Source organism: Sceloporus undulatus, chromosome 7, assembly GCF_019175285.1.
Source record: "Sceloporus undulatus isolate JIND9_A2432 ecotype Alabama chromosome 7, SceUnd_v1.1, whole genome shotgun sequence".
NCBI classification, from domain to species: Eukaryota; Metazoa; Chordata; class Lepidosauria; order Squamata; family Phrynosomatidae; genus Sceloporus; species Sceloporus undulatus.
This window is the reverse complement of record NC_056528.1, coordinates 30588590-30607577: the sequence shown is the minus strand read 5'-3', so window position 1 is coordinate 30607577 and position 18988 is coordinate 30588590. Positions and strand designations below refer to the sequence as shown.

The following is an 18988-nucleotide window of genomic DNA, read 5'->3' as shown; positions in this document are numbered from 1 at the left end:
TCCATCCATCCATCCATCCATCCATCCATCCATCCATCCATCCATCCATCCACTCATCTACTTCCATGTTCAATCATTTGGTGCAAGATGGACGCAGCAGAGGCAAGAATGCTTGACTGCTTCACGGGAGAGTGAGTCCGGCAGAAATGTTGCACCTAAACGCAGAGGGACTGCCCAGTCTCTGCTCCTCATCAGCATTGCATTGGATAAAATACTTCTACCTGAGAAACAAAAAAGAGCCAGTGTTTGAGCATTGGACTCTGCAGGTCAGGATTCGAGTCCTCACTTTGGTCTAGTTTGCAGATGTGGTATAAGAAATGTGACAACCGCCCACCAAGGGATCCATCTAGTGGATCCCATGAGAATCCTGCTCCTTGCTTGGAGGCCCAGCCGTCCTGTTGGACTCTGTCTCTGGCCTGGGAGGAGGCGCAAGGGAAATGACCTTTGCGCCCTGCCCTGCCATTGAGAAACCTCCAACCGCTGGGGCCCAGAGGAGTGGACTTTTCCCAAGTGGGTCAAAGGAAGATATACTGGAGGGAGTGGATGATGGATAGCAGCTCTCAGCAGCCCTGTGCCTTCACCTGGTGCTGGTGAAGCATCCTGGGAGGTGATGTCCAGGAACATCTGGAGGACCAGGCTTTGCACACCACAGACGTCCGCTGAAATCCTTTCAGTCTTCTCTATCGTTTTTAAAACTTTGGTCTTCCAGATGTTTTGGGTTTCAACTCCCAGAAGCCCCAGGCAGCCAGTGTGAAGTTGGAGGCTTTCATGACCAGCATTCATTGTCCTTTTGTGGGTTTAGGGGGCTCTGTGGCCATGTTCTGGAAAGGTTTATTCCTGATGTTTTGCCAGTGTTTTCTGAAGACGCCAGCTACAGATGCTGGCGAAACACCAGGAATAAACTCTTCCAGAATTCGGCCACAGAGCCCCCAAAACCCACAGAAAAACCATTCTGATTTTATTTTAGTAAAAGCTTGTCTGCAGTTTACACTCATCCCTCCATATCTGCGGCTTTGATATTTGCGGCTTTGATTATTCACTGATTTGATTAATACATTCTCTCTAGGAATATCTAGGTCCTCCAGCGCAACTCTGTGATCAGCTTTAACTAAAAGTTGCATTGAAGGACCTAGAAGTTCCTAGAGAGGACACTCCACTAGGCATTTGTAGCTCCTCCAGCACAACTCTATGGTCAGTGTCTGGCAGATGTTGACCATAGAGTTGCCCTGGAGGAGCTAGAGATTCCTAGAAAGAACACTCTACTAGGCCTTTGTAGCTCCTACAGTGTAGTCTTATGGTCAATGTCTGGCAGATGTTGACCACAGAATTGCACTGGAGGACCTAGAAATTCCTAGAGGACACTCCACTAGGCCTTTGAGCACGACTAAGAAGCATACATTGACATTTTGTATGAGTCTTTTAAGCTTTGTATTTGGGAACATCCCAGCTTTTTCTCTTGAACGTCCATCATTTTGCAGTGCCTTGTCCTCCATTTTTATGCAGTTATGAGGACACCTGGTCACCCTGATGAGGCTGAGGCATATTTAATGACCAGCCATGAGTGAAACCAATGTTTATTAATGTTTATTAATCTCCGTGCTGGAATGAGTCCGGGTGCGAAACCTGCCCTGAGTCTCACTTGATGAGTTTCAGTTTGCTTTGTAGGTTCGACAATATGGCTGCGCAAACTTAGTTCTAGAAAGGCTTCTGTGCAGAAGGAGCTTTGTTTTGAAGCCTGCGGCCATTTGCCTCCCGGCTTCACCTCTTGGGATATTTTTGTTTTAGGTTTGGGTGGCCATCTTCTAGGACCATTTGGTGTAGTGGTTTGAGCATTGGATTACGAGTCTGGAAGAGCAGGGTTCAAATCCTGGCTAAGCCATGATGAAGGGAGCAGGGAGGCTCTGCTCAAGGACCAAACTTGGTGGTCTCTTTTGGAGGAAAGCATTGGAACCAGTGGTCCAAGTGTTGGGTTAAGACTCTGGGAGAGCAGGGTTCGAATCCTGGCTGGGCCATGGAAACCCACTGAGTCACACTCTCTTGCCTCAGAGGATAGCAATGGCAAACTCCCTCTGAAGAAACTCCTTCCAAAGTCCATTTGTCCTGGCTGGTGTTTATGCTACCGCCATGCCATCTCTGACCGGCTGCTTGGCAGATGAGCCCATCAGTACCAGCCCCTGGAAAACCCACAAAGTGGACGCTGGCCAGCTGCTGGCCCATTAGCCTTCTTAGCACCAGGATTGTAAGAATGAAGGGAAGGCAAGAGAGGCTCCATGGGTCTGAGCGAAGTGATCCATGCTGGAAAAGCTGAAGCCATCCTTCCATGCCAGCTGCAGGGCTTCCTTTCAGTTCAAGGGCCTGAAGCAGTCCTGGCAATAAACACTTAAAAGCAGGCTCCTTGTATAGGAAGGACAAGGCAGCAGGAACATCAAATTCTAATGGAAAAGTGGCTTTTCCAAGGAAGCAAGGGGTTGTTTCCCTATTAACTTACTCTCAATAATAATAATAATAATAATAATAATAATGATGATGATGTTTATCCCGCCTCTCCAATGGGATCGAGGCAGCTTTCAACCACAATAAAAACCTACACTATAAATAAACCCCACTATTCCCCTCTTTTCTTGCTCCGTGATGGTTTCTCTCGTTATGTCAGAAAGCATGGAGAGCCCATAGATGTGAGCGAAGGGATCAGCCCAACACAAGAGACACGTCTGATGCGAGAATTGTGGCAAAAGCCTGGCCTGCTAATTGGAAGTGGCTGAAATAATTAGGATTCTGATTTCTCATGGCCCAAGACAGCAAACTGGGCTCATTTTGACACAAAACGAACCCAAGTACTGTATTATGAGAGAGGTGAAGAAAAGAATAGGGCAGACATCTCATGCACAAAGGAATGAGATTTGCATTTGGTTGTTATCATTTTCTTGGTGGTGGAGGGGTGGGGATTGTTTAACTGTTTGTTCTGTTGGGTTATGTATTGATTATTATATTGTGCTATGTATTTTTACTTCTTTGATTGTAACCCGCCTCAATCCATAGGGAGAGGTGGGCTAAAAATAATAATTATTACTATTATTAGATGAAGTTTGAAATGGCCTCCGTTCAGAGTCCCTGTCAGACATCGCTCCCCTCTCACATTAAAGGGCCCCAGGGGAAGGACATTCCGATTCCTTGTTCACCCTTGTAACTACACAATATATTGTCTCCAACTTAGACTACATTTTAAATGGTATATATTTAACTATGTTGACTTTATTTTCTCCCCCAGAATTGAAGTGGCGCTGTAGCAAGAGTATGCATGTGTAAAAGCAGAACAGGGAACTACAGCAAATAGGTAAAAACAGAGCTAGGCAAGAGTCCGGTCTCTTCCAGGAGCGTATATGATTCCAAGAACGTCCTTCGTGGCTGCCTCTGTGGGGATGTTTGCAAGCGTTTTCCCAGCATCACATAAGGACAACCCAGAACCGAAAGCCAGCAGTAGGTCTAAATATCCCTGGAGAACCAGCTTTCCACAATGGAGGGCTGCAGGTCCCTATCAGAAGGGACACTACACTTGCCCCAAACCGCAACAAGTCCTTATGAAGGAAAGGGGAGACGACAGACAGACATACTTCCAGAGCTCTAGAAACGCCAAGTCCCCGGTAACAAAATTTATTGTCATGATTGAAGAGAAGAAGTAGCTTTATAAAGGTATTCTAGTCATGTGTTGATAAAATAGTAAATATCCCATCTTTGTCGTATTTCATCGTGTGGAATAGAGTGGGACCTCAGGAAAAAGGCTTTGCTGTCTGTGAGATCAGGCTGGGGCACAGACCCTCCCCAGTTGCTGCCGGAAGCAGTTCCAGAAGGTCCGCAGCGTTTCCCGATGTCTCCCGGCGGATTGGCATCTGACGCCAGGAGGAAAAAAGAGCAAGATTGTGGTGGGAAAGCAGCACACGCATTTCAAAGCCCACAAAACAGACACCCACCGTGTATGAGGGAGAGAGACCCTCCCCAGAATCAAGAGCAGTTCCTTCGGCCCCAGAAGGGGCTCAGCGCACAAGCAGGCTGTGCTTTGGGCCGTCCACTCTCTCCAGCTTCTCAAAATGCTTCCTGGCGTTGCGGATGTTGATCAGTGTTGCTGCAGAAGCTGAAAGAGAGGAGAATGTAAGAGCAGCAGCACACTTGGTGTGGCATCAAACAACAGGGCCAGGAGAGCAGAACTGGCCTGGTTGAAATGGGCAAACTAGGATGGCAATCCTGCCCCTAGTTGCCCCCCCAAGCAAGGCAAACTAATTTCCAACTTCAGAGGAGGCTCTCCTTGCTTTTGCTGCTGCTCCTTAATAATCACAAAAGGCCAAGCACAAACTATGAGGTGCTTCTATCCTGACCAAGGCTGCAGAGGAGAGGCCAAACACATTTGAACTTACGTATGGAAGGATCCGACATGACAACCATTACGTAAGTGTTCGATGTAAAGATGTCGATGAAGGCGGCAAAGTTGGAATTTCTGACCTCCATGCTCTGGAACGATGCAGCTAACTTACTAGAAGTGGAACAAAGGAAGAACATCAGTCAGCCAGCGATCAACACACTCCCTTAATTCTCTGGCTATAGCCACCACATCTACTTGCAGTGATTCTCTAGCCCTGGCTTCCCATTTCTCTCCAAGGAGATGCAACCCCTCAATGCCAGTGCCAGGCTCAGCCAAGACCACTGTGGAAGGAAGATGACCAGGACGGGATGGGCATGTCCACAGACTGTGTGGCTCTCATTTTAAAAAATGACCATTTGTTGTTTGAAAGTACTATTATTGTTATTTCATTAGTTTTTATCCTGCCTTTTAACACTAGTATACAAGGTGGTTTTAAAAAATTGTAAAACACATAAAGATAAAAGTTCAACCCACAAAAAGCACACAAAAGTTAATATATAATTAAAAAGAGTGCTTTGGGCCATAGTGACATAAAGTGCCAAGGTGTTGTAATATTCAAAGGCCTGGTCATGTTTGTCTTGAGATGTAAAGGATTAAGCAAAGGAAAACTATGCCAAGGAATGCCGCCATTTTCCCAGCCAGGCATTCAAAAAGGCCAAAGTGGTGCCGCAGCAGAGAAAGCAGAATGGGTCAATGCTCCCTTTAGATTCTGCCAAGGCAGACTAAGCCCTCGCCTTTCGCCACTCCACTCAAAGAGGCAGGGATGGTTCCTCTTTCTGGCAGGAGTTAAGGTACAGTACTTACACTGACCTGTGGGTGAATCAGATCAGGCTTTTGGGGTCGATTTGTTAACTAAAAGGTTTAGACTTATACATGAGTATATATGGTAAGTGATGTGTTGAAAATGGCTGAGAGCAGGGAATCCTGGGAGCGGATGGCTGAGAGACTGAATGGTATTGGAAAAAGGACACCGAGTTTGTCAGGGCAGAGAAGGGGATTAGTTAGGCTCAGGACAGCTAGGATTAGGAGGAGGCAGGAAAAGCGTGAGAGGTGTTAGCGCCAATTAGGATTTAGATGTATTACGTAAGAAGCAACAACAACTGAGCCTTCAGGCCCTGAAACCATAAGCTTCTGTCTGCCAAATAATCTTTAACTGTATGTTGAACTTCTATTTAATAAATGATTCCTGTATTATACACCTGTGTCTCTGAGGCAGGTGCTACAAATGGGCATCTGTGGGGGCAGCAACAGTGCAAGAGCAGTGGTGTCCAGTGGTGCAGGAATGAAAGCGCACAGTGCTATCAGATGTGCCAGACTACAACTCCCATAATCAATAGCCAATGTAGCCACTGGAAGAGGAATAATGAAGACACTTTCAAAATCAGTCCTGGGAGAGAGGACACTATCATGGACACAGGTCTCAAACCCAGTGGGTTAGATTAAGACACAGACACACACACAGATTCCCCCTGAAGCACAAGGAAGACACCTTACATCAGTCATACCAAGAGTCCCACACAAGGGATGAGCTCACCTGCAGCTCAGCTTGAATTGTTTAATGATGTTGCTGATTTTCTCAAATCTGTGGATATCGCGCTGCTCTTTACACTGATAGTGGGAAATGACCTGTGGGAAGAGGCGTTGCCAAAGAAAAGAGGAAGCCAGCATTAGTTCCACAACCCGAACAGAAGCAAAATGCAACCAGCGTGTTAAGGCTCTCAGCCTCTGGGAGGAGACACAGAGAACGAGGGAAGGCACTGGGGATCTCAGGGTACCAAGAGAGCCCATAAAACTGCCCGTAGGAGGGAGAATAGGGAAACCCCATGGGGTCACAATCCAGGCCGTGGGAGGCAGGAACTCAGCATTCATCCCAGCAAGCCTCCTTTTTAAGAAAGCTCTGGCTCCCCACATCCGCCTGCTAGCAGTCTGGGAACCGAACACAGTTCTGGAGCCAGAGATGGCCCAGGTTCTGCAGGTGATGAACAGCAGCCTCAGGATTTGAGGGGAAGATCTCAAAGCATACCCTCAGCTAGGCCCTTCTCCCAAAGCCTTCTCTGCCAAATGGGAAGAGAAGAACAAAATTTTACATTTCTGACAAAGAGTTCCTCTCCTATTTATTAAGCCAGGGTTCATGAACCCTCAAGAGCCCAATGGACAGATTTCGGCAGATCTACAAATTTCTGACTGCAATCTAGCATTTCTTTCAATTAAGAACAAGCCATAGGAATACTAGCAGGATCTGTGATTTTGTCACCAACAGAAATTGCAGATATTTTTGTAATACACTACAGCTGTTGCAAATTATCTATAGATATCATTTACACTCATTGTTACTTTGAAATTCCTGTATTTATTAGACCTGCTTGTAAAGGTGACCGGAGGCTTCATAAAACAGCCAAGGGTCCATGGGAATAGAAAAAGTTAAGAACCCCTGTTATTAAGCACTTTACAGGGGACAAACAATGACTCTTTAAACCACAACAATCCTCTGCTGGGGCTCCATGGGTACTGGAACAGAACATCCCAGGTGTGGCGAGACCCCCAATTCTCTTACTCGCTCTTACCAGGAAAGTGGCTCTTTCGAAGAGAAGAACTTCATCAGCTTCGATGATCTGGGCAAAGTTCCTGAGGTTCATCTCCAGCTGCTGGACATTGGGAATCAGTTGGTAGACTATGCTGGACCAAGCCTGGCCAAAGAGAAAGCCCAAGAAACAGCTCAGTGCCTGGCATCCGCACACTACACTTTCACTGAGTATGACAGGAGTGCCAAAAGGAAATCTGCCATGCCTTCCTAAAAATCCCGCTTGGCACCTCAACTCTGCCGCCCCGGTAACGGTAATATCAGATTTTAACCGCAAATGAGTATTTTGTACTTAGTAGGCCTTTGTGGGGGAATCTGAACCCAGGTTTACTCAGTCCAAGTCCACAATTGCACCAGGATGGGCAACTTACAGCCCGCCCAGCAGCTTTTGGTCTTTCGCTTCTATAGCCCTTTCCAGTACAGCCTTTGGTGTAGCATTATGGGAGCCAGAGTGTAAAAATATCTGAAGGACCTTTGCTCATCCCTACCCTACAACCCAACTAGTTCTACAACACATGAAGGGGAGACAATCCAGCCAAAGTTGGAGAGAGGGTGACAGAGAAGCACAAACCTTGTAGAGTGTTTCGTCCCAAATGGATGTCCTAAAGCAGGCACACTCCAGCGGGCGGGACAGGCGCTTCAGGTCTTCCTCCCGCTCTTTGAAAATCTAGAGGAAGAGAAGGAAAAGATGTGACACACAGCCACACATCCCTCAGCAGAGGAGAATTCTTCCTGGCAGAGTTGCTTAATGCCCTCTTTGGAAACCAAGAAAAGAGCTTCGTGTCAATAGGACAAGCCTTTTGGGAGTGGGTTGGGGGGCATTTTCTGAAGGGATGCCCTCTGCTGAGAGGACCAGCAGGAGACTGCATGGGGAAATGGGAGCAGCCATCTGGAAGTGGACCACATCCTACTCTACAAACGAGAGCTTGGGGAAGTTACTTCTTTGGTCCACAACTCCAAGAAGCCAAGTTCTTTGCCAAGATCCCATTTTCTGCAAGGGAGAGATTTAAGCAGCTTAGCTCCATTAGTGCATACAAATCTTGGCAGACAAGGCAGAACTTCTAAAAAGACTAATAGTAGCACCGAAAAAGGCCAGAAGCAGCCATGAGTTTTACACAAGGGAATAATTCAGACGCCTTGGCAAATGCAGCAATAGCAGTCTGGCCACCACCTGCACTTTGAAGGCTGTGTGGATCCAGAGGAAGAGGGGAAAGGGTGGCCTTGGATGATTTCAAAGAACAAGTGGTAACAAAGATGACTCTTGGAAAAAAAACAGGAGAATCCCCACAGGCCTGAGGCCACCTAGAGCTGCTCTGCCTGGGCCTAGAGCCCCTCACCAGGTCGCGCTGGTCCTCCTGCACCAAATCCATCTTGTGCACGAGGCAGAAGATCTTGGCATCGGAGGAGTTCTGTAGGATGGCCTCCAAGCAAGACTGGTAGTAGTGCATGTCCTTCTCCAACTCCCTGCTTTCCACATCGAAAACGTAGATCAGGACCTCCACGTTGCGGAAGATGTTGTCCCGCTGGCTGGTGAAGTAGTTCTCCATGAAGGTGTCCTGCCTGGGAAGGGAAGGAATCAGAGCTGTTCAGGGCCAATCATGAAGCAAAAGGCAAGAGAGGGCTCCATCTTTTTCTTATAGCAGTGCTCACCTCCCCAAATATTCTAGGTGAGAGTGCTGTCTCTGCCTGGCTACTGGCCCCAAAACTGCAGTGTTCAAGGCTCTTAAGAAGACCTTTTTAAGAAGACCTCAGCCTCAACCTGGCTTAAGCATTGCTTGTGCCAATGATGTCTCCTCCTCTTCCACCCAACTGTCCTAGACATTTTAGGCCTCCTTTCACTATGCCCACCCTTTTGAACATCTTAAAACATGTGAGAAGTACCTACCCACCACAGTCCCATAGGTTTAACACCAGGTTGCCCAGAAATCGAACGTGTGAGTGTTCCACATCAACTGCAAAACATCAAGAGAGGAGAAACCCGGTCAATATGCTGCAGGAGCACAAAAAAGGGGTAACGGAGCACAGCTGAATATGGCCTTAATAAAGAGGAGTGAAGCAGAAGTGAAGGGCTCAGTTTATCACCATCATCCAGACAACTTCTGCTTGGGGTTTCAGGAAGAACTCTGACAATTTGCCTAGATTTAGGCACATAAGGATGTGAAAGGAAATAACCCACACTCCCTTGGAGTGTAGTGGAATCTCCCTCCTTGGAGGTCTTTAAGCAGAGGCTGGGTGGCCATCTGTCAATGGGGATGCTTTGATCTGGATTTCCTGTATGGCAGAATGGGGTTGGACTGGATGGCCCTTCTTGGGTCTCTTCCAACTCTATGATTCTATGATTCTGTGACCCCTGCTGCAGCAGAAGCAGACCCCTCCAAGACCGAATCTTACTTGTAGCTCCGAGGCGCCGCGTGTCCCGTGCGATGTAGTTTGCGAAAATAATGGACCTCATGCTGGTCTTGCCAGACCCACTTTTCCCCATCAGCAGCACCTGGATGGAGGGCAGAGAGGGAGAGCAGAAGTCAATATATATTGTGCAAGATTGCTTCTTGGTCCTTTCACTACATCAGTCCAAAAAGGAGACACGGCTTACCTTCTTCTTCATGGCTGTGTTCGGCATCCCACACCTGAGAGAGGAGGAGAAAGAGCGTTTTTGTGGCAGACTCCCAGTGGTTAGAGCAAAGTATTAGAAGAGAATTTGACTAATCTGTATCAGCTATTTTGATGATAAAGACCCAGATGTCAGGTAAATGGTGGGAGTTAATTGAAATAATTTGGGTGTTGGAGCTATACTTTGTGAAATTACTGAATAACTTTTTAATATACAGTATATATATATATATATATATATATATATATATATATATATATGTTATGCTAATCTGAAAAAGAGAGTTGTGAATACTGTATGTTTTTGTTAATTAATGAAACAAGGAGGCTAGGGAATATTTTATTATTGTTTACATAATAGTTATTTGGTTGGTGTTACTCGCCTCAATTCTCAAATAAATACTGTAATAATAATAATAATAATTAAAAAAGAACCTAAAATGTATTTCATTCTTTTAATAGCTAACATTGTAATGATTTAATTCCTTTCTAATGCATCTCTTCTCTATGCATTGTTCTTTTAATATGTGAAGCCGCACTGAGTCCCAGTTCTCCCATCATCCACAGCCAGTGACAAGGACTGTACATAAGTGACAAGGAACACATCCGAAGGGGAACCAGGTTGAGAGAAGCCAGGATCCAGAAAGAAGACTTGGAGGCACAACAAAAACAACAACAATTTACAGCGCTTTATAAATAAAGGTTAATAACAATAATAATAACAAACTCCACCCCACTGTGGAATCCTGGGATTTGTAGTTCCACAAGGCCTTCTGCGTCCCACTGGATCATTCCTCCTCCTCCAGTGTAGATGGACCCTGACTCTCCTTCCCAGCCAAGTGGTCAGTTCAATGGACCTCTGGAGGTCCCACCCCAAAAAGATGATTCCCTCCTCCGTCCCCGGCGCCTCACCTCTGGCTCTGAACCGGCCCGGCAACGGCGGAGAAGAGAGGAAGGAGGCAGCAGCAGGAGCCACGGAGCCGGAGCCCGAACCTGGCTCCCTCCTCCCTAGGCCTCAAAGCCTCGGTCTCGCGTAGTCCGCTCGCCCGGCGAAGGCGCGCCTCTCCGGCCTGGAGCGGAACTGCCCAGTCCTCCGCAGCGCCTCCAGGTGACGGTCACGTGAGCGCGGCGCCTCGCCCTCCTCTCTCCCCCGCCCGGAGCCGGTCAGGTGACTCGTTGGCCACAGAGAGAGGCAGAAGATGCCTAGAGCGGCCATATGCAGGACACGCCTCCTGCGGTGACGCCGCGGCGGCCATGTTGCTTAAGGGCAAATTTGCCCATTCAGACGCCAGTAACTGCAGAAAGGGCATTTCTCCTGCTACTTCCGAGTAAACCCAATGCAACACCGTCTCCCTGTGCATGTTTACTCAGGAGTAAGCCTCCTGGCTGGGCTGCATGCAAAGCTCGGGAAACAGAGCTGCTTTTTTAACTTCAATTTTTATTTTTTTGGATTGGAACTCCCAGAATCCCCCACTTGGGGTGGTAACACAGCCTGAAATAGCCATGGGTCAATCTGGTTGGGGATTCTGGGAGCTGCAGTCCAAAAAAGCAAGCTAAAGTGCTCCAGTTTGACTCTAGACACGTGTAGGTGGGAATGCAATTGTTGTGGGGGCCCTGCGTGTGTGTGATTTGCTCCGGGTTTCAGTCCGAATTTTCAGGGTCGTTGGGCGTGTCTAGGGTACATTGCACTGCTCTCTGGAGGCTCCACGGAGTTCCTAGGAGCCCCCCCTTTTAAAGCATGTATGCCATCCTAAGCAGTATGGGGGGGTATCAGCCTGCGGTGGAGAAGTTACTTTCTCCAATTAGTTACTCCTATGATTTTCCTCTTTTAGAACTATTTCAGTAATGGAAGGCAAAACTGCACTAAATATTGCACAAGAAACATGTGCAAGGAAAACATAGTTCTACCCATGGCCTCCCATATGGTCTAGCGGTTAGGATTCCTGGTTTTCACCCAGGCGGCCCGGGTTCGACTCCCGGTATGGGAAGTTCGGCTTTTTTAAAATCTATTTCTTATTTGCCTCCATATTTTCTTTTTAAATTAAACCCAGTTGGACCCCCGGAATAAACCATTTCTATTGCATCGCAAAAAAGGCAGGGTTTCCAGCGATTTCAAGGCGAAACCAAAGCAGGAAAGCAGCCAAGGCGGTTGCAGAGGAAGCCTCTGGCCAGCAGGAGTCGCTGCGGCGCCGTTTGGAAAACCCAGATGGACTATAGCCCTTTGCCAGCCTTTTTAATCAACTCCTATTACAGTATTTAATTAACTCCTGTTATTACTCCAGTAATTCCATATTGCTGTCTGCCTGCGAGTTACTTTTGGCTGATGGGTTTTTTTCTTGGCAAGTTTCTTCAGAGGGTTAGGGTTTTTGTTTTTTGCCATGGCAATCCTTATTATTATTATTATTATTATTATTATTATTATTATTATTATTATATGCCACCCTTCTCTCCAAAACTGGGAGTCAGAGCTGCTTACAACATTAAAAAACAGTACAATTAAAAACATACAAAATTAGAATTAAATTACCACAATAAGTAAAACATATATTAAAACCTCAAATACTTTTTTAAAAAGATGTTTAAAATACATTAAAGCAATATAAGAAATATATTATTTAATTAACTAAAGTGCCATTAAAATTTAAGTGGTCCTGGTGCCCCATTGGAGGGAGAGCAAGAGGGCCTCTGCGCATGTGCAGAGAACCTTCCCTTTGGAAGGACTCCATTCACAGAAACCATCGCCCCGCCCATCTGTCAGAGTTTGCTCGCGGAGCCACGCCCACATGCCGCTGATTGGCCGAGCGCACAGAGAGGGGCGTGGCCTAGAGAACAAAATTCCCAGGGCGCTCGAAGATCCTCCAAAGCTGGGCGAACTCTTTGGAAGTAGTTCAGAAAGGAACGAGGGCAGTCCGTTACTTTCAGCGTTACCCTGTAACAGGAGAGAGGATATGGAGAACCGAACCCAGAGAGAGACAGGTCAGCACCAGAGTTATTTATTATTGTTATTATAATTATTGCCATTATATGTTAATATTTTGATATTATTAATATTTTGGACCCATAATGCCTCTCGGCTGGGATTCTGGGTGTTGCAGTCCCAAAGGAAAAAAAGAACGAACTTCCCCAAACTATGTAAGCATGTGCCTTTATGGGCAAATTATCCTGATCAATACCACACCTCTTAAATTGGGTTAATTGCAACTAATGCACAGCTGTTAAGTTGCATTTAACATCAGTCAATGGATAAAGCTGCATTTGCCCCATCAGTGAAGGAAATAGGTGAACCGCATTTAGCCCCAGTTCTGGGTTAATTGTCGCACTAAATTCTGGGCACATTATTACGCCTCTTGAGCCTTCTGCCGGTGGTTCTGGTGCTTTCTCAAAGGGCCAAGCGAGAGGGCTCCGCGTGCGCATTCGCACATGCGTGTGTGTCCATGTGTGCACCACCAAAAGGGAAATGAGCGCATAGAGGCCCCATTGTCTGTGGGCACATCCTCTCCTCCCTTGCGGCGCAAACAAGGAGATGGAGAGATATGCAAACAGGGCAGCTGGCCTCCAAAGATGAGTTCGCTCCAACATTGAATAATGTGGCCTTCCAGATGTTGTCGCATGGCAACAACCAGTATTCCCCAACGCCAGGAGCTAAGGGGCTGCTGGGAGGTGCAGTTATATCATAGAATATCATAGAGTCGGAAGAGACCCCAAGAAGGGCCCTGATCCAGTCTAACCCTATTCTTCTGCCATGCAGGAACTCTCCATCAAAGCAGCCCCAGTGACAGATGGCCATCCAGCCTCTGCTTAATATGTGGAGGGGCCCATTAGTACTGGAGGCTTTTGGGGGATCCCTGTGTCTTCGGGGGCAGGGGGGATATCCATGCCTCTGGGCTGCCTGGTGCCAAGGCTTCCTTTCCATTGGCCTTGCATGTGCTCCCTGGTTGTGCCGGCCTGAGTTCAGGGCCTTGGACGGAGGGAGATAGTGGGCTGAGCAAATATTTGGGTTCCCCTTCTTTTCCTCCTTTCAATCAGGCGACAGTCCCAGCCATTGAGCCTTCTTCTGCTCAAAGGCATTCGTAGAATTAGTGGGATCAAGTGGGATGTTTAGAAGCATATCCAGCTCCCTAAATCTCTCCTTTTGGGGCTTTATGGTTTCCAGACCTTCCACCTTCCAGGGTTTCGGCTGCCCTCCTCTGGACAAGGCTTGATGGGTTGCCTTTGCTGTTTAACTGGAGTTAGGTGCTCTGCCATCCTTCTCTGGGACTTCTCTAGCCATTTGTCCCAAACCCAAAGGCCACTGGGCAGGAGATGGAGGTTGGTCAAACCATGAGGCTTCTTTCATGATAGGTTCGCCTTTTAGGGTCCCCATAGTTAGCAGTGACTTGAAGGCACACAGCAACAGATGCTTCTTTCAAAGTCTGGTCTTTTGCAAAAGGACCATTCTCTGTTTTCCATGCTTGGTCAGAGAAGGCTCCGATTGACCACCATCCCAAACTGGACACACCTTGGTTGCCCAGGTAGGGTCAGTCCTGGTTAAAGCCGGGGCAGGTGAGCAGCTGGAGGGAACGCCCAAGAGTTTCCAGGCAGAGCTGGATGCGAATCCTAGCTAAAACCCTGCTGCTGCTGCTGCTACTGCCAGTCAGAGCTGAATGGGGAGGACCAAGGGCTTGACCGTCTTCCCTTTGCAGGGCTGTCCACTGAATCCCTGGATGACCTCCTGATCGAGTTTGACCAAGTGGTCCAGGACTTTGACAAAGGTGCGCCTTCCCAGTACGAGCATCACCTGGCAGAGCTCAAGAGGCAGACCCTGCCCAGCGCCTACGACAGCGGCATCGACGATTCGGAAAGTGAGTGGGATGTGCTGGGCTTTACTTCCACCGGCGGAGCCACAAAGAGGGTGGAAGGTGGAGGTGGAAACTGCCATCGCATCGCTTTCCTCTCTCTTGCTCCTCGCTCCCCAATTCTTCCTCTGCTCTTGGTCTTTGTGTCCCAAACTGCAGTTTTTGGCATAATGCAAACCACCAGCAGCTGGTAGTTTATGTGTGTTGGGATAGAGGAGCGAATTTGTTCTGTTTTTCAGTCCAAACTTTAAAAGAGCAAGGCACTGGGTCCTTTGCCTTCCAAAACAGCATTTTGGATCGTTCTTTTAAAGTTTGGGCTAAAAAAAAACACAGGGCAGGTTCATTGCCCCCATGTCCATTAATGCAGCCTTGGTGGCAGAGCAGCGGGCACCAATGGGCAGCGGCAGGAGAAGCAGCAAGACCTACCTGACCCGAATGGTCCACCTGTTCACCAGGAGATAGGCTTCAGGGAAGGTGACCCTGGCTACCGATGGTGAGCGCTACTCAGGTGTCCCTTGGCTCTTCTCCTACAGGTAGCAGCGCTTCTCCTGGGAGCAGCCTGAACACCAGCGAGGAAGACCTGAATACGCCAAACACACTGACCACAACGTCATCTTACTCTAAAGGTAAGGCTTGGACAGCCAGTGGGAGGTAATGGTTTGATTGTTGGAATAGGAGACTAGGGTTCGAATCCTGGCTCAGCCACAAAAAACAAGTGGGTGATCTTGGGCAAGTCACACTCTCTCAGCCTCAGAGCATGGCAATGGCAAAGTCCCTCTGAAGAAGCCTTGCCAAGAAAATCCTATGATAGGTTTGCCTTATGGTCTCCATAAGCCAGAAATGGCTTGAAGGCACATAGCAGCAACAAATGGCTCAGAGAGTCTGATGTCTGAGGCAGGGTTGGGATTCAGTGGGTTTCCACACATGGTTGGACCACAATTCCCAGTATCCCTAATGGGAGGACTTATGGGAACTGGAGTCCACAGCATCTAGAGAACCCTGCTTCTTGGTGTCCAAAGCCCAGAAGGTGGCCGGGTGTCCCTTCATTTCGAAGGGGTCTACCCTATTTGAGGGCTGGAAAGCCTTTCCTTTTACATACATAGACCAAACAAGCATGCCCCCAAATGCCTTGTGTGTGTGTGTGTGTGTGTTAAAGACAGAAATACGTCCATCGTGTGATTTATTAATGTGGACAACGTGTTGGTTTTACAGGGAAAACACATGGCTGAGTTAAACTGAAATCAATACTCGCATTTTGGTAGAACGCCAGTTTGTTAATCGTACTTTCTGGTTGTGTCACAAAAATCCTGAAATGCCTCTTATTGTGACTCTCAAAGCCTTGGGAGCATTTGTGGGGAATTCCTTTGGTTCCAGGAGGGGAAAGTTTTGCACTTTTGGAGAAGTTCAGGGCCACTTTCCACTTAGAAAACGCAGCATATTTCAGTTCAGACTTCTTCTTGAGCAATGCTTTGAACCTCTTGGAATAAGGAAAACACAGAAATGGTGTCATCTGAAAGAAGGGTGTGGCTGTCGGGGGAAACCCAGTGGGCCACGTTTGGCCCCAGTTTAAGGAACTGCCTCAGAGCAAAGAGAGAAGTTCTCCATACTTGGTCTCCTCTATTTCTGGCATCTTTAGTCATCCTCTGTTGATGCGAAGATGGCTTCTGTGGTTCCAAAATACACATCTCTGTGTGGTGTCATAAGGCATTGCAGTGTGTCATGAAATCCTGGCCACATCCACCAGAGTCATTGGTCAGACTCCATCATCATGAGATAGGGTTTTAAAATAAAACTTGTTTACCACCTTTAATCTTCAGACACGGGTGGAATCATGTGCCTTCCAGAGGTGGCTGGACTGCAACTCCCATCAGTCCTTGCCAGCTTCAACTCTTACTGTAAGAGGTAAAGGGGAAAAGGTTGAATGTACATGGTCCCTTGGTCTCCACTGGGATTTAATTCCAGGACCCCCATGGATACCATAATCCATGGATGCTCAAGTCCCATTATATATAATGGGCTGTTGTTGTTATTTACAATGGGCCCTTGAAACCCGCTGGTATTCAGGACCCTCTGTGGATACCAAAATCTGTAGAAGCTCAAGTCCCATTATAAACAATGGCATAGGAAAAGGTATCCCTTATATAAAAGGGCAAAAGCAAGGTTTTGATCTAGAGCGAAGGCAATTAACCCGTTCCTAATTTTGTCCCGTAGCTAAGCTTGGAGACACGCAGGAATTGGAGGCCTTCATAGCTGACTTGGACAAAGTGCTGGAAGGTGGGTCTCTTGGAGCTTTGTGGGGCATGGAGAAGAAGGGGTCCCTTGGGGCTCTTTAGGGCCAGGGGCAATTCCCTTGTCCCTGCTTTTGGCCACTTCCGGCTGTGGCGTCTCACAAGTGGCTCTCTATTTTCTCTCTATTGGGTGAAACAAAAACACATCCATTAACATCATTCTGTAATGTCTTTGGGGTGGTTTTGTATGAACCAGGGGCCACAAAAGGCTTTGGGGTGATTCTGTAGGAACCGAGGGCAACAAAACCAACCTCGGAGGGCCACAAGTCTCCTCTGGCCCTAGTTTGCCCCCCTCAGCTCTGGGCAGAAGTCCTGCAAGGCTGGATTGAAAAGGAGGGAGGCTGAGATGCCATGGCTTCTCCTCCTCTATTTACATCATGGACAATTTGTTTCCCAATTCTTCTCCTCCTTTCTTTTGCAGAGATGTGAGTTGCGTGGCTCCTTTCTTCGTGTCCCGAGGCCTGTCCTGCTTGCCACACCGTCTCCCTTGACCCACGGGATGATCGGGACGAACGGAGCAGAGCCACCCAGACCACACTGGCCTTTCCCTGCTCTGTTTTCCTGCCGGAAAAGTGGGTCACAGCTGGTTCCTCTGCTTGGGAGTCTTTTTGGTCACCTTTGTGGCCTCTAAAGCCGTGGCATTTCGACCCTCACCAACAATCCCAGCTGCAAACGTCAGGGACCTTGTGGGACTATTCTCAACGCACATCGTGCCGCTTTCTGGACTCTGCCGTCCGGTTATTCTTTAAAACTTAATCATAGAATGATAGAGTTGGAAGAGAATCCAAGGAGCCATCCAGTCCAAACCAGTTGTGCCATGCAGGAACTCTCAATCAAAGCATCCCTGAGACAGATGTCCACCCAACCTCTGTTTAAAAGCCTCCAAAGGAGACACCACCAAACTCCAAGGGAGCATTGTCTTCCACTTTCAAACAGTTCTTGGAGACATGAACATGTTTTAAAAACACATACATTTTATTTTTAAAAAATGGAAATGCACACCAGTCCTTTCCTCTTGGAAAGGTTGCAAAGCTGTGCAGCGCCAAGGGAAAACCTTTGCACATTTCTGCAGACGGATGGATAGTGTTTAGGGCCAGGTCAAGCCAGACCCAGAAAACCACAGTGTCTCTTTCCATCCGCCCAAAATTGAGGGAGAGGCAGCTGATGCCAAAACTGCTGAGCTCTCCAAAATATCATCCATGTGCAATTAGCTTACAATTGTCAACTGCTTAGACACTGTTACTTCAGTATGAAGTGGTATATAAATGAAGCTGTTTGTTTTGCAGAGGCATGTGCTCCATCAGTCACACAGATGTGAAGCTCCCATGTTCCTGAGAAGTCTCCCAGTGCATCTCTCCATTCCCTCCATTGGCATGAACAGGGAAGATCTGTCATTGGGGTGTTTATGGGTGCATGCATCCCCTCCAACCCTCCATGCCAGTTAATAAGTCTTGGCTCAGGCCTTAGTAACCTCTCGCTTCATGGCTGCTGTTCTCATGTAAATACTGTAAAATACTATGGATGCGTTTTGCTCTTGTTGTATGGTTTTTTGTATGGAACTATTTAAATAAATGGAGCTTTTGCAAAGGGTCTGCCCTTGTGGGTCTCTAGTCTTCACAGAACGTGTTGCATTCAATGGGATCGGCCTGAACCCAGCGGCGGGAACAATGCTGCCTTCCAACTGTCATTGGACTGCAACTCCCAGCATTGTCTATATTGATGGGATTTGCAATCCAGCAACATCTGGAGACTCATGTCATTCCCACAATGTTCTGCCCTTCTGTAAAGTCACGCTATTAGAGCTGGCCTGGAAAGTAAATGTTTCTGTGTGTGTATGTACAGCTGGCCTTCTGCATCCATGGGTTTTTTTTATCCATAGACTCAACGAATTCATGGCTTGAAAATACCCCCAAAATATATAAATTCCCAAAAGCAAAGCTTGATTTTGCCATTTTATATAAGGGGCACTATTTTACCATGCCATTGTATTTAATGGCACTTGACCATCCATGGGTTTTGGCATCCATGGAGGGTCCTGGAACCAAAGCCCAGCCAAGGATGCCAACCAAGGGTCCACTGTATGTGCCTTCAGGTCGCCAGTTGACTTATGGTGACCCCATGAATTTCAAAGAGTTTTCTTAAGCAAGGAATCCTCAGAGGTGGTTTTGCCAGTTAATTCCTCAGAAATAGAGCCTCCAGCAACTAGTATTTATTGGCAGTCTCCAATCCAAGTCCTAGCCAGGGCTGACCATCCTCAGAT

At 47.4% G+C, this 18988-nt stretch overlaps 2 protein-coding genes and 1 non-coding gene across 4 annotated transcripts; 2 read left to right on the top strand and 1 right to left on the bottom strand.

Moving 5' to 3' along the window:
- Positions 1 to 3635: 3635 nt before the first annotated feature.
- Positions 3636 to 10777, bottom strand: LOC121937216 (ras-related GTP-binding protein A). Of its 2 annotated transcripts, XR_006105090.1 has the most exons (11): positions 10518 to 10777; positions 9589 to 9622; positions 9387 to 9486; positions 8881 to 8947; positions 8333 to 8555; positions 7567 to 7662; positions 6979 to 7101; positions 5949 to 6040; positions 4410 to 4525; positions 3969 to 4129; positions 3636 to 3887 (listed from the first exon to the last, which is right to left on the bottom strand). XR_006105090.1 is itself a non-coding variant. In XM_042480201.1 (10 exons), exons 2-10 carry the CDS (start codon positions 9613 to 9615, stop codon positions 4032 to 4034), a joined length of 942 nt encoding a protein of 313 aa, XP_042336135.1. In that variant the 5' UTR covers positions 9616 to 9622; positions 10518 to 10777; the 3' UTR covers positions 3636 to 4031. The 2 variants fall into 2 exon arrangements, 1 of the variants encoding a protein (XP_042336135.1); XM_042480201.1 differs by having other exon boundaries at positions 3636 to 4129.
- A 744-nt stretch (positions 10778 to 11521) lies between these two features.
- Positions 11522 to 11593, top strand: TRNAE-UUC. Its single transcript has one exon. It is a non-coding gene; the product is annotated as a tRNA-Glu (tRNA).
- Positions 11594 to 12471: 878 nt separating this feature from the next.
- Positions 12472 to 18318, top strand: LOC121937361 (regulator of cell cycle RGCC-like). Its single transcript, XM_042480506.1, has 5 exons — positions 12472 to 12581; positions 14288 to 14446; positions 14974 to 15066; positions 16652 to 16714; positions 17150 to 18318. The coding sequence occupies exons 1-5, from the start codon at positions 12554 to 12556 to the stop codon at positions 17155 to 17157; spliced, it is 351 nt and encodes a 116-aa protein (XP_042336440.1). The 5' UTR covers positions 12472 to 12553; the 3' UTR covers positions 17158 to 18318.
- Positions 18319 to 18988: the final 670 nt, after the last annotated feature.